General features: G+C 40.2%; 1 protein-coding gene across 3 annotated transcripts in view; it reads right to left on the bottom strand.

Moving 5' to 3' along the window:
* PDS5B (PDS5 cohesin associated factor B) overlaps nt 1-13,795 on the bottom strand; it is a 174,768-nt gene that overhangs the window by 80,389 nt on the left and 80,584 nt on the right. For all 3 annotated transcript variants that reach the window (XM_019524557.1, XM_019524559.1, XM_019524558.1), the window contains exons 10-13: nt 11,556-11,701; nt 9,609-9,760; nt 5,794-5,907; nt 2,437-2,518 (exon numbers count right to left, since the gene is read on the bottom strand). In XM_019524557.1, coding sequence (XP_019380102.1) covers nt 2,437-2,518; nt 5,794-5,907; nt 9,609-9,760; nt 11,556-11,701 — 494 coding nt within the window. The remainder of the gene's footprint in view (nt 1-2,436; nt 2,519-5,793; nt 5,908-9,608; nt 9,761-11,555; nt 11,702-13,795) is intronic.

Here is a 13,795-nt window from a genome sequence, read left to right as displayed (position 1 = left end):
CAGGTCCCTTCCGACCCTAGAAACTATGAAACTATTTTGAAACCGTCCATGTAAACCGGTGTAATTTTAAAAGGAAATGCCTTTCATCCTCTAATTAGCCAGAGTAAGTTTCTTAATTTTGCATTTGACTTGGCCGGGAGCTATGGGAAGAGGGCTGAAGAATCTTATATTCTTCTATTTGCCTACCAATATGCCCAGACCCATGCCAGCATTGTAAGAGTTAAGGCTACAGGTAAATTTTTTTTTAACTTCTTTTAACATACATTAAACCAGAAGAAATCTGAAGAAGATGAAGGTTCCAGAGCTGAGTATAGCTCAAACCATTTAGGGTCTTAGTTGACAAAACCAGCACCCTGAAACGTGCCCAAAAACCTGTAAGGAACCAGTGTAGACTGGAGCATTGGACTTATGTGCTCCTGGCAACCCACCCTTGTCAGAAGGCTATCATCATTTGCATCATCTGCAACTTCCAAATACTTTAAGGGCAGTCCTACTTAGAGCACATTACAGTAGTCTAGCCTGAAAGATACAAAGACATGGATGATGGTGGCCAGATCTGAATCTGAAAGAAGCAGATGCAGCCTTGTCTCCAGACAGAGCTGGTGAAAGGCATTCCTAGCCACTGCTGCCACCTGAAGATCCAAGTGCAGCAGATGATCCTGGAACATTCCTAGGCTGCAAACCTCAGCAATAAAGAGAACTGAAACCCAACCAGAGATGCATGTTACAACCTAAGTCGCGTGGTTTGTCTACCACCATGAGCATTTGCTTTATGTCTATTTGAATCTCTCCAGAGCTACAATTTCCTTAAATCTTCCATCCTACTGGAGCAGAGATATTTGCTCAAACCAAAAACGTGGGACATCTGGTTGCTGCTCTTCTTTCAAATCAGGCAAGTTGATAGGTCTGTTATTTGAAACAATAGACATTTATTGCTTGAAAGCCCTCTTCACACCTATCCTAAGATATGGAATCACCCAACTCCTAAGTTTCCTCACAAAATGAGATCAAGGCACTCTTTCTTTCTAGGAAATTTATTATGGCATTCACATTAAGTGATCACGGAATCATACAAGAGAAGCTGAAAAACTAGAGAAACAGTTAATTATGTTTTGGGCCTTCAGAGCAGCATGGTGCTCTTAAACCTATGTCCCTGGAATGAATGACAATTAAAATTCAAACACAAGTTCTCCCAGTACTTACCAAGTACTTAAAGTACTTAAATGGGACAATGACCTTGCTCTTCTGTAAGATCCCAAGATAAAAACATTTATCCAACAAGAAATCCTACATCTGTTTTTACCCAAACATATAAAACTCTGTACCTGGTGTCAAAAGACAAAAGAGACGTTGTGGAATCTCTATCCTTGGAGATTTTTAAGACCTGGCTAAACATAGCTGTGGCTGGGATGATACAGTTGGGAAGGTCCTGCTTTGAGCAGGGGTTGGAGTAGATGACCTCCTGAAGTCCTTTCCAACCCTAATTTTCTATGATTCTATGATTAAATAGATGGGACTGATTCTAGGTTTTGTTCATACTTAAAAAGATTTTCTTCTATTATTTGAAAACCACATTTTGCAGAATAGTTCTAATTTTGGAGAATCAAAGTGAAATGGATAAAATCCTTTTGGTTCAACTGCTATATTGAATGAACTGCAAAAAGAACATAAACATTAAAAGCTTAATTTATTTTATTATTACATTATTTAAGTAGTGATTATTAATAGTTAGGAAAATAGTTTATTCTGTCACTGTTCCTTTCATATTTTTCTACATTAGTTTTGATAATGCCAGGCATTCACATCTGCAACTGAATGAACATTTGCAATAATAATTGGAAAAAATAAACCTATAAAGACAGGAATATATTATATGCAAATATTGTATACATTTGGTCATAAATCAAAATTATACCTGGAGAAGAATGCCTTGCATTCCAAAACTTGTCTTTCTTTATACCAACTATCCGCTAACTCGCGAATACCCCCCCACCCAAAAGAAATGCATGATGCTGTATCAAAGATAGCCAGCAAATGGATTTTATTTAGCTTCCAAAAACACTTCATTTCTCTTGCTAAGAATGAGAAATGTCAGTCAATGGTAATTGTTTGAGATCAGTGGTTTTCAAACTGTGTTCTGTGGACCCCTGGGGTTCTGCAAGAGGTCATCAGGGGGTCTGAAAAGAGAAGGGGGGTAATGATGGAGCAGGGCGGGTGGCCACGTGCCACCCTTGGCAGACCAGATTGCCTGGCTTCACATTAGCCTTCAGAATAGAGTAGGGGTGCTGAGACAGAAGTTATATATTAAATTGTATATGAAAAAGGTTCCGTGACTTTAGCAAGTTTGAAAACTACTGTTCTAGAACTAAACCTAAGTTTGTTCGGTTAGTAAATCAGAGTCTATACACACAAAAGTAACTCAAAGATCAAACTTACTTTGGGCTGTTTAATTAAGTCAACCAAGTCCTTAACCTGGTGTCGTAGCAGATTTTGACATTTCCACATTTCATTCAATGCTCTGAAGCGAAAAAAAAGCAGTTAACAAATGCTACTAGGTAACATATTATTAACCTGTAACACATAAAAAGCCTTCAACTACAGTTGACTTCAGAACCTGAAAGGCAATCAGCACCTTAAGTTTCACTGCACACCTAGACATAGATTTAAAATGTTTCCTAATAGAAAAGTAAGGCATTTAAATGTTCAGTTTTTAATTTAAAAAAACAAAAACAAAAAAAGCTTTCATTGGTATTGGATTGAAGTGAATTTCCTATTACTTTCACTGACACAGTGAAAGTTACATGTGTGAACTATAAAGAGCTCATCTATCCCAATCACATTCCAAAGTACATTACAAAACACAATAGTTCACTGGTAAAATGCAATTATCTTCTTTACTAATCTTATTTACAAGATTAACAATTTCAGATTGTGCAATTTTTAAGGAGAATCTTAGGCACATTACAAAAGTTAAAAAATTCAAACCTTTGCAAGGGCTAATCTATATTTTTTAATAAGTTCTCCCACCGGAAAACCATAATCCATAAAATGTCTTCCAGCTCCGAGTTAAAGAAAGTTTGTTCTTTTCAACTTCTAAATATATTTAGATACAGGTTTTGAAATACGCAACTGCTATACTATAGAACAACAACAGCAGTTGCAGAATACAAGTTTTTCTCTTGTTCTTGCCCCAAGTAACTACTGGGGGGAGGTAGGGAGCTTTTGTTCTTAAAGTCTTAACTTATTTTCAGGCCAAGTTTTAAGATGCATGTCAAAACATTTCAACTTAAACCACAGAGAATTATTTTACTGTAATCCTAACTTAGCTACCTAAAAATTGCTCTTGATTAATCTAAAGATATATTATAGCACTGCAACACTAACCAGAAGACAATGTGGCAAATATAGAAGCATCAACTTCTGCAGCATTTCAAAGCATTCGTTTAAAAAAAAATATGTACCCCTCAGAATGGTTAAACAAAACAAAACAAAACAAAACAAAACAAAACAAAACAAAACACACACTGCCAAAGGTGATCCAGATATAAACAAATAAAGAACAGTATTTACTTGAATACAAGGCAATTTTCCCCCTGCCCCTCATTCAGCACGGGAAAAAGGTTGCTCATCTGACATTCGCATACAAGGAAACCTCATTAACAGAGATCCATGTTTTCCGTTTCCCACAGGAAAACAGAGTAAACTGCAGATTTCACCTTTTACAGGAGGCAAACGCAGATTTCTCATTTTACCAGAGAAGCCCACAGATTTTGCAGTTTTGTGATGAGCCCCCTGCAGACTGGCAGACTTCCAGCCTGCAGGGTCTGGGAGGGAGCGGGCAGAGGGCAGTCAGGCTATGAAGCTGATTAAATGCAGCCAACACTGAGCATGACTGTAAAACACAGGCTCATATTGGGGGTGAGTGTAGCCCCTAAAAAAAAAAAGGGTCAGCTGCATCAACCTAGCAGTACTGCAACACCAGACCAGCACTTGGAGAGGCAGGAGAAAGCTAAGCCATCCTCCCCTGGTACCAAAAATGCTGATGGAAACCTACTACAAAGACAGGTTAGTGCAGCCCCTCTGAACAAAATGCATAGCAGTAGCACCCATTAGGCACAGTCCCCCCTGCACCAACAATTTTTAGGTCATGGTGAGCCACTACTGCATACATTTTTACTTCCTCTTCACTCCCACAGCTGAGCTGTGCCTTTCTTTCCCATTTCCAATAATTCCTGTTTCTTCACCAGCCTCACATGTCTGGCAAACATCACCAAATGGGTCCCCAAATAGTTTACCAAGAATCCCTCTGTTGTCCCCTCTCTCAGCCTGTCACATATGATTAATGTGGCCCCACCCTGTATGAGGTAGAACTGGATCATGCTGAGTAGTGCTGAGCTGTGGGGTCATCATGGCTTGAAATACTATTGACTCTGCTGAGGCACAGCCCAAATGACTACAGGGTAAATCAGCCTTTTGAATTTGGATTTGTAAGACACAGTTTGTACTATACATAAAGTACATAACAGAAATGCTGCTTAAAAGTGTTTTTATGGAGTACCCAAGCTAAAAATTGCAGCCGGTTTCAAAAGAGGTAAGCTGCATCAATTCTGGATGAACCAAGTCTATGGATACTATATGCAAATTACTACAGCTATGTTTATTTCAAGGTCAGTTGTTTTCAAATTTGCTCATTTCCATGTGATCCAGGAGAGCAGGATCTGATCATATGGAGGGGGTAAAGGGGCTGCAAGGGAAAAATTGGGGGGAGGGGCAGAGGGAAAAGGTGCTGCCTGACCCCCATATTTATTTTCCCTGCTGTAGCAGTGAGCCAGGGACAAATTCAAGCCAAACCTCCAATCATTAGAGCCTATACCTGGAAAACTATAACACATTTATCAATGTTACATATATAAAATCTAATTATTAAGGGAGTCATCTTACAATCAGGGTCATCTTATAGTCAAGTAAATACAGTGCTATTTTTCCAGAGGCTGCAGACTCGCCACATTGACAACTAGGAGCAGAGTGAATTTAACAAGACTGGGTCAAATTCTGAACGCTGGAGACAGCAGTAAAACTACTATTAATCATGTGAAATTTATGCTTCTCTTGAAAAAGCTATAAAAATCATAAGACCTAAGAACTCCAGTTTATAAGACAGCTACAGCCAAAGTGAATGTTGTAGGGATGAACAAAGACAACTTTTGCCACTCTCTCCCCTTTGAGGAACCAGAGGCAGGGGGGGAAGGAAGAGGCAGCAGAAGTAGAACACTAGGGAACAATCTGCCAACTATAAAACAAGGACCAAAACCCTTCTAAAAGCCTGTGGTACTTCCTCCTTCCCAGAGGCTATGGGGAGTTTCATTTAGAAGCAGAATATATTTCTTCTACTACTGTGACAAGGTTTTGTTCTGTTGTTAGTATGTATCCTGATTTTTCCCCTAAGCCCCAAGTGAATGCTATCTTAACTGATACAGTATGACAAGATTTTTCCACTATGAACTGATCTAGATATACTTTTTGCAAAAAACTAATGGAATACAGTGGTTACACTTTCTATTAATAGTTTCTTAAAAAGAAATATCATCTTACAAAAAGCAAAACTCAAAGATTAACTGACTTGCCTAAAGCCACAAAATTCAGAGGCAGAAGAGACTACAGAAACCCAAACCTCCTTCCCAGTTCAGTGCCGACTCCCCAGTCAGCAGACACCTATTCAGGTTTGTTAGGATCACTATATTTAAAATTCTTTTAAGTAACTATAAAGCTTAAAAATATTATCTGAAAACATACTTCACAGCATTTGAGTCCAGTGTTGCATAAAGGTAATACAAACATTTCATTCGTTCATTTGTTTCCAAATTGTGTGGGACCATATACTGCGCAAAGATGCGTTCAACAAGCAATCTGAAAAACAACATTCAGAAAGAACTTTAGCTATAAAACAGCAAGGTGCACTTACAGGTAAATTACTATAAATTTATCCAAAAAAATTCCCCAAACTACTCAGCTATTGTGAGTTTGAACATAAAATCAGGCCCTGGTTAGGAATTCATGATCTCAAGCTGAACTTGAGTACTGCAGCAGAACTAAAAAATTACTCTATTAACACAATACCACACAAAAGATTATGCAAATGTAAGTACTTGAAGATTATCTTAACTCAGAAGCAAGGAATTAAGGCTGAAGGAAGGTAACTAGAAAAGTTGCTCAAGGATCAGGCTTTGGGCTGATGTTTAATATTTTCATTAATTACCTTAGCAGAAAAACCCCAGGCTTGTACTAATGAAAACTGCTGATGTTACAAAGCTAGAAAGGCAACATCAACACAAAAGACTAGGCTACTGTGCAAGACTGTCTGGTTGATCCCGATGACTAGGGTTTATAGAAAAGGGGTAAAATTCTATAGTATAAAACGCCAGGCCATGCACACAGCATTGAAAAATGAGTTACTATAAGTTGCAAGGAAACTTAGTAGTTGGAAATGACTTGAGAAGGACATGTATGACTTAATTTGATCATAGGATGCTTATAAACTGCAAATGTTATGTAGCCATAGGATGATAAACTGCTTACAGACATTAAAAAACAAAACAAAAAAATGGCGCTTTCTTTTAAAAACTCAGCATGCTCCCACACTGAGCACGGTACATGCCCAGGAGTGGTATAGTGTTAGTTGGACCCAGCTCATTCAATGTCTGTATAGATCAGGTGCTTTAGTGGGACTTTTTTGGTGCTTTTATCTAATAGCTGATTGAATCCGGTTTAGATAAAAGCACCAAAAAGCCCCACTGAAGCACCCGATCTACAGACACTTCGGAGCTGGGTCAAACTAACATGCTGCTACTTCTGGTAAACCATTTTTTTTAAACATCTGTAAGCAGCCATCATTTGTAGGGCTGGAAATGACCTCATGAAGTCATCTAGTCCAGTGCCCTGCTCAAGGCAGGATCATCCCTGACTAAACCATCTCAAAATCAAGCATCTGAAAATTTCAAGAGATGGAGAATCTACAGCTTCCTTAGGCAGCCTGTTCCAATGCTTGACAACCCTCATAGTCAGAACGTTCCTCCTAGTCTCCAACCCAAATTTCTTCTGTTGCAGCTTTAAGCTATTGCTCCTAGTTCTATCCCATACAATCACAGAGAAAAGGAAATCTCCAACCTCTGCATGCTTGCCCTTCAGGTGTTTCAGACTTGTCAAATTCTCCCTTAGTCTTTTCTTCTTCAGACTAAATAAACCTAGCCCTCTCAGTCTTTCCTCATAAGTCATGTTTCCCAGACGTCTAGTCATTTCGGTTGGTCTCTGCCAGACTCTCTGCAATCTGTCCGCATGAGTCTTGAAGTGCGGGGCCCAAGCTGTACTCAGTACTCCAGGTGAAGCCACACAAATGCCAACTAGATCTGAAGAATTGCTTCCCACGATTTGCAAGTGATACTCCTATTAATATAACCCAGGATGTTCATGGCTTTTGTTGGAAAGAGTACACAGTCATCTCATATTAGATGATAGCCCACTGGAACCCCCAGGTCTCTCTCCAATACTGTGGTCTAGCAAATCATTCCCCAGTCTGTAAATGTGCACGCCATTATTCCATCCCTAGTGCAGGACTGCACTTGATGGTGATTGACTTTGGACAATTTCTGCAGGTCATTTCTGATCCTAACCCTACCCTCCAGAGTACTGTAACTCCCACTCAACTTCGCGCCACCTGCAAATTTGCTAAATGTGCACTCAATCCCATCCTTCAAATCAATGACCATTTTTTCCTCCTCTAAATAAATGAAAGAGGCAAATGCAATCCTAAGATGTTGGTTTAAGTTTTTTTGTTTTTTTGTTTTGGTTTTTTTTTTTTTTTTTTTGGTTTTTTTTTTTGTTTTTTTTTTTTGGTTTTTTTTTTTGTTTTTTTTTTTTGGTTTTTTTTTTTGTTTTTTTTTTTTGGTTTTTTTTTTTGTTTTTTTTTTTTGGTTTTTTTTTTTGTTTTTTTTTTTTGGTTTTTTTTTTTGTTTTTTTTTTTTTTTTTTTTTTTTTTATTAGAGAGGCATGCAATAGCTAGGCCTCTCCTGAAATCACATGTGCAATTCTGGTCACCCAGAGTCAACAAATATGCATTAAAATTGTACATGTAGACAAGATGTACTAGGTTAATCATGAGAAGAGAGTATAAGAGCTTCGTTAATTTAGCCCAACAAGAGGAATGCTCTCAAAAATACCATATTTATTCACATACCACACACCCTCTCCCCAAAAATCATCCCTCCAAAACTGGGATGCATATCTTGAGTGAAGAAGCTTGTTTCTGTACTTGAATTGAAGCATAACCATGCTGCCAGAGCTCTGCTTTTCCCCAATCAGAGAGGGAGGGGCAAGATGCAGTCTTCAGCTCATAGGTTTAATCCTTTCACAGCCACTGCCATATCAACAATACGTTTGCTGAGCAGCCAAAACTTGCTGCTGATTCAGCAGTGGCTACAAAAGGGTTAAAACTGCAATTTTCAGGATTCAGCCATGCTGTCAGGATGCCTTGTGGTTAGGATGCAGTCATGATTCTAGAACATTTTTTTCTTTTGACTAACATGGATAAAACATGCTGGTTTCTATAAATAATGGCACACAAGGGAGCAATGTAGCTGCATTATGTCCAACTGCAATTAATTCTCTATCCCTAATAATTAAGTACCTATTTGCAGCTGGATTGACTGGCATCAAGCCTTCAGACAAAGCTCAAACTCATGCATCTGAAGGAAGAAAACTTAAGAACTCAGTCACCATGTTTTTTTGACTATATGGGCAGGTCTGTCCAGCTGGAGGCCTACAGGCCACATCCAGCCTGGGAGGGGTTAACACACAGGCCCCTGGCTCCCATCTGGTCAGTGCTGCCCCCTCATTGTTCCAACTGCTATGGCAGCAGCAGCTGGAGTCTTTGAGGCAAAACAGCACAGCAGGAAGCCAGGTGAGCTTGCTGCCCCACACTGCAGTGGGTAGCACTAGCAAGGGAAAGTTGGGTGGGGGGCTTGGGCTGCTCACACAACAGGCAGGAACAGAACCACCATGTGTGAGTGGCAGCAAAGCTGGAGGGTCACAGGGAAGTGGCAGTGGGGGGCTCATGCAGTGCGAGTCCTGGGAAGTCAATGCAGCCTATGCCCACAACCTCAGCTGCTCTGAGTTGGACAGCCCTGCAATACTGCATATTTTTAAACATTTCCATAAATCATTTGGGTCTACAGGTTTATAAACAGATGCAATATATAAACTGAATAAATTCAATGAGGGAAGTAACTTTCTGTAGAGTAATTAGAGATAAGCATGTGAGACCAAAAATAGTAGTTGAGACCAATTCTCTTCTACTGAAGCAATATTGAAATCCATAAAAGTACTCTGGACGTAATCCTATCAAGCCCACAGCTTTCATGAATATTTCTGGGTTTTAAAATCAAACAAAGCACAACTTGGTTCCATCCATTTTAACCTACGTTGATCTACAATTTACTAGATAATAGAACTATGAAATTTTCTTTTTGTATTTGTCGGTCACAAGGTACTTATTCAGGTTAATTAATTTGAATATAAAGGCCTCTAATTTTCAAAATTTAGTAAAACTGACCTACCGATCATCAATACTGTTTTGGTAATATATATGTAGTAGTTTGTCCTTGATCCATGAAATCTGTTTTGCAGCTTCTTTCCCTGCTTCTGACTGTAACGAATATTTCTTGTATATTTGAGCAAGTCCCATCATAGCTTCTTTTCTCACTCTCCACTAAAAAAAAAAAATTGTATTTTTAAAACATAAAAGTTGCTCTAACATAAATTTTAGATTAGTAATTCCTGTTCTTTCATTCTCTTCAAAACTGAAATGGCAATTTTAATTGGGAAAACATTAACTAAAAAAAACAACACAAAAAACCCACTTTACTGAATTTCATTACGTTTACTACATGGAGAAATGTTTATATTTATTATTCTATTAGCTGCTACCAACACTTTCAATATCATCCATAGCTATAAGGCAAATAAAACCAGCTACATAGCAAATGACAAATCCTCTGGAACTGAAACAATCATATTTCTACTACCAAAGTATTTTTTCCTGAGATCTATATTGTATGCCTACCATTATTTTGTCTGCAACAGGGGAAAACATGCCATCAAATAAAATAAAATTAAAATCAGAGAAGGCTAAAATGGCGATTGTTAAGTTTGCCTTTAGAATCCTTACTGTAAGTGATATAGGGTATATGAGCACACTCTATAACAGAGGTTCTCAACCTTCTTCTTTCCAATCCCACCCCCCCACAGTACGCTATAAAAACTCCGCAGTCCATCTTTGTCACAACAACTGCTTGGCTGCCCAGCCGTGTCCCCAGGGCACCAGGTGCAGTCGGCAGGGTTCAGTGGCAGGGAACCCCGGGGCTCCACTCACCTGAGCAGCATCAGCGTGGAGCATTACCCACCCCCACACAAGATGCGAACTGTGGAGCTGGAACCACCTGCACCCCTCTCTCAAGACTTGCCTCAACCCCAGGACTGAAGCGGCTCCTCCCTGCACCCAGCCAGGCAGACCCCCTGAGACCTCAAATGAGCACCCACTCTTTAATGCTCAAGGGGCACTGTTACACATGTGGGGGGGGGGGGAGGAGAGTGCCACGCTTTAATTAGAGCAGCTCCAAGAGCCATTCTAATTAAAGCGCTGCAGCTTCTCATGCATCAGCACCCCCGTGCTTCAAAATGGCAGTGGGGGCACTTGCACTAAAGCTCATTTAATGGCTTTAGTTCAAGTGCCCCCACTGCTATTCTGAAGCATGGGGACACCGATACACAAGACGCGGAAGGCTGCTGGAGTTTGGCAATTACCACGCTCCAGCAAACTTGATTAATCGAATCTGCTCCACCACGCTGTAATTACAGTGCATTGGAGTGGCCTCCGCACTCATGTACGAACATTCAAGGACAGGAGGGAAAAAACTAAGTGAATACAGGCAACCCCTGCTTAATGCTATTTCACTTCAACGCTCATTTTATATTGATACCCGATTCTACTTAGCACTCAGTGTGTTTTAACACTTGCAGTCGCCATCTTGGGTCATTAAAAACACTTGTGGTCACCATTTCGGATAGTCAAAAACTTTCGGTTTCACTTAATTCTTGTTTTGCTTAACATACTTTTTTTCACAAACCAATTACAAGCGCTAAGCAGGGGTTGCCTGTATGCTGCAAAAACTGAAAGGAGGTAGTGTTTTCCCTAGTTCTCTGAGAAACACACATCAGTGTCACCATATATTTTCAGCCATCAGGCAATGAAAAGTATCCTTTTATTCTATTTTACTTCGTTGTTATATTTTACAATAATACAAAAATATCGTCATCATTTGGAATTCTTATTCAACTTCAACAATTCTTTACACATTTTTTAGTTTTTATAAACTGTTCACACATAAATACTTATATTAGCTTCTTGACAAAGCATGCTTTTCCTATAAGAAAGGATATCAAATATGATATTTGAAATTAAACTTGTTATAATTAACCACTACTAGTACTATTGTACATCTCACCCGTTTGTCTAGTGTCCTCTCTCTTACAAAATTAAGTAGATGATCATTGACAAGCAAAAGATCTTTTTTAGCAGCAGTCACTATGGATACAATAACATCATGCCTAATGGCTTCTTCTGGGTCATGTGACCTTACTTTAAGATATTCTGAAAGAAAAAAAATAAACCACATTATAATTAAAATGAAATATTTATGCAGCTTTAACATGTTTAAATACCTAAAGCCTGGTTAATTATTTTAGAAACACGACTAAAAGACAGACATTTCACACTTTCAAATATCAAGTGCAGAGTCACTACATTTCTCATTAGGCTAGATTAGATATAGATGTTAGTTAAATAACTAGTTTTTTGTTCAGGCTATACGTGCATTGATAATTTAGCTAGATTTCAGAGTCAAATCTCAGTAAATTAAGAAACAAAAATATCTTCCTGAATTCAGTCTCTAACTGATTGTGATTGGTCCCCGTTATCATTATCCCCCATCCTCTATTCTTTCACACAGTGTAAGACTTCTGCTTCTAAGACTGTCTAAATAGTTTTAGGCAGCCATAAAACTACAAACACAAATGGAGGATACCATTAATGTTTTGCTTTTTTCTTTTAGTACAAGATTTACTCAAATCTAAGACAACCTTGAATTTAAGATGACCCTCCCAAAATTAAATTCTATACATGGAAAATATATAAATGTTACAATTTTCCATGAGCAAAATCTAATTATTAGAGAGTTATATTTAATTAACCCCCCACCACCACTGCAAGGGGCAGGTAGTATGGGGATGTCAAACAGACGGCAAGCTGCTTGTGCCTGCCCCTCCTTCAGCCTCCACCTCTGCTCCCCCTCCTGCCCCACCCCAGTTCAATCTCCCTGTCTCCCACATTCCTCTGCTCCCTTCCTCTCCCAATTCTCCCTCAACTTCTGCTTCCCCCTTCCCCCACTGTTACCCTTCCTCCACGCAGCAGGCTCTGTCCCTGTTCTGATCTGAGGCATGGTGCACAGCCCCAGACCAGCCCCTGCAGCAGCTGTGCAGGCTGCAGACCACTGCTATGAAGCCCAGCTGGGGACATACTCTGTGCCTCATGCAGCAATACAGATGCAGCCTGCTAACACAGAGCAAAACTAAGGAGGAGAGGAAGAGGGACAAGCAGGGGAGCAGAGACTGCATGAGGGGGAGGGGAGAAAAGTTGGGGTGCAGAGGCAGTGAGGAAGAGGGAGAAGGGGGGCAGGCAACAGCTGCAGCTACAGCCCCAACTCTGGGTAGGGGCCAGAGCCCAAGCCACAGCAGCTGCCTGCCCCACCGCTACTCTTGTACTTGATTTTAAGACAAGGGTCTTCCCTCCCCCCGCATTAAATGAGGGGATACCTCATCTTAGAATTAAGTAAATACAGTATATATATTTAAAATTAATTTCTCCTCCTCCTTCATATCAGTAATTTGTAAGAATACTTTTCTACAATTGCTTAGAGCAGCAGTGTTCACTCACAGGCCAGATGAGTGGCATGTGGCTTGTCTGTGGGCCCGATCACACCCTGGGGCCTGGAACCATACCATCCAGTCCCCCCTGCACCTTATTTGGGTCCTAGGGCTCATTGCTGTCCCTGTCCAGACCTGCATGCTAGGATCAGATGCTGGATTCAATGCACAGGACTTGGGGATCATCACAGGTCCGAGATTTGGCAGCAGAGAAGTACCACCACTGCTCCACCACCAAATTTTTAGGCCCTTGGGAAGCCCTAAGGTCCAGATGACACAGAACTGCAGGTTAAAGCTTAAGCACCCCCGGCTTAGAGAATCAATAGTGAAATTAGAGTCACAGAATGAAGTTTGTGCAAGACTAATAGTTGCTACAAATAATTATATTCACCTCACTCTTTAATGATCATAAAAACATAAGTTTCATAGTTTCTAGGGTCAGAAGGGACCTGAGAAGATCATCCACTCCGACCCCCTGCCATGGCAGGAAACAGTACTGGGGTCAAACGACCCCAGCAAGGTGTTCATCTAACCTCTTCTTAAAAACCCCCAGGGTAGGAGCCTGCACCACCTCCCTTGGAAGTTGGCTCCAGACCCTAGCCGCCCTGACCGTGAAATAGCGCCTTCTGATGTCTAACCTAAATCTACCCTCTGCTAACTTGTGACCGTTGTTCCTGGTCACTCCTGGCTGTGCTCGGGGGAACAGGGACTCCCCCAATGCCTTCTGATCCCCCCTGACCAGTTTGTAACAGGCCACAAGATC

The sequence above is a fragment of the Gavialis gangeticus genome, unplaced genomic scaffold (assembly GCF_001723915.1).
Source record: "Gavialis gangeticus isolate Ggan-Ray unplaced genomic scaffold, GavGan_comp1, whole genome shotgun sequence".
NCBI lineage: Eukaryota > Metazoa > Chordata > Crocodylia > Gavialidae > Gavialis > Gavialis gangeticus.
Note: the sequence above shows the minus strand (reverse complement) of the source record. Positions and strands in the feature narration are given on the sequence as shown.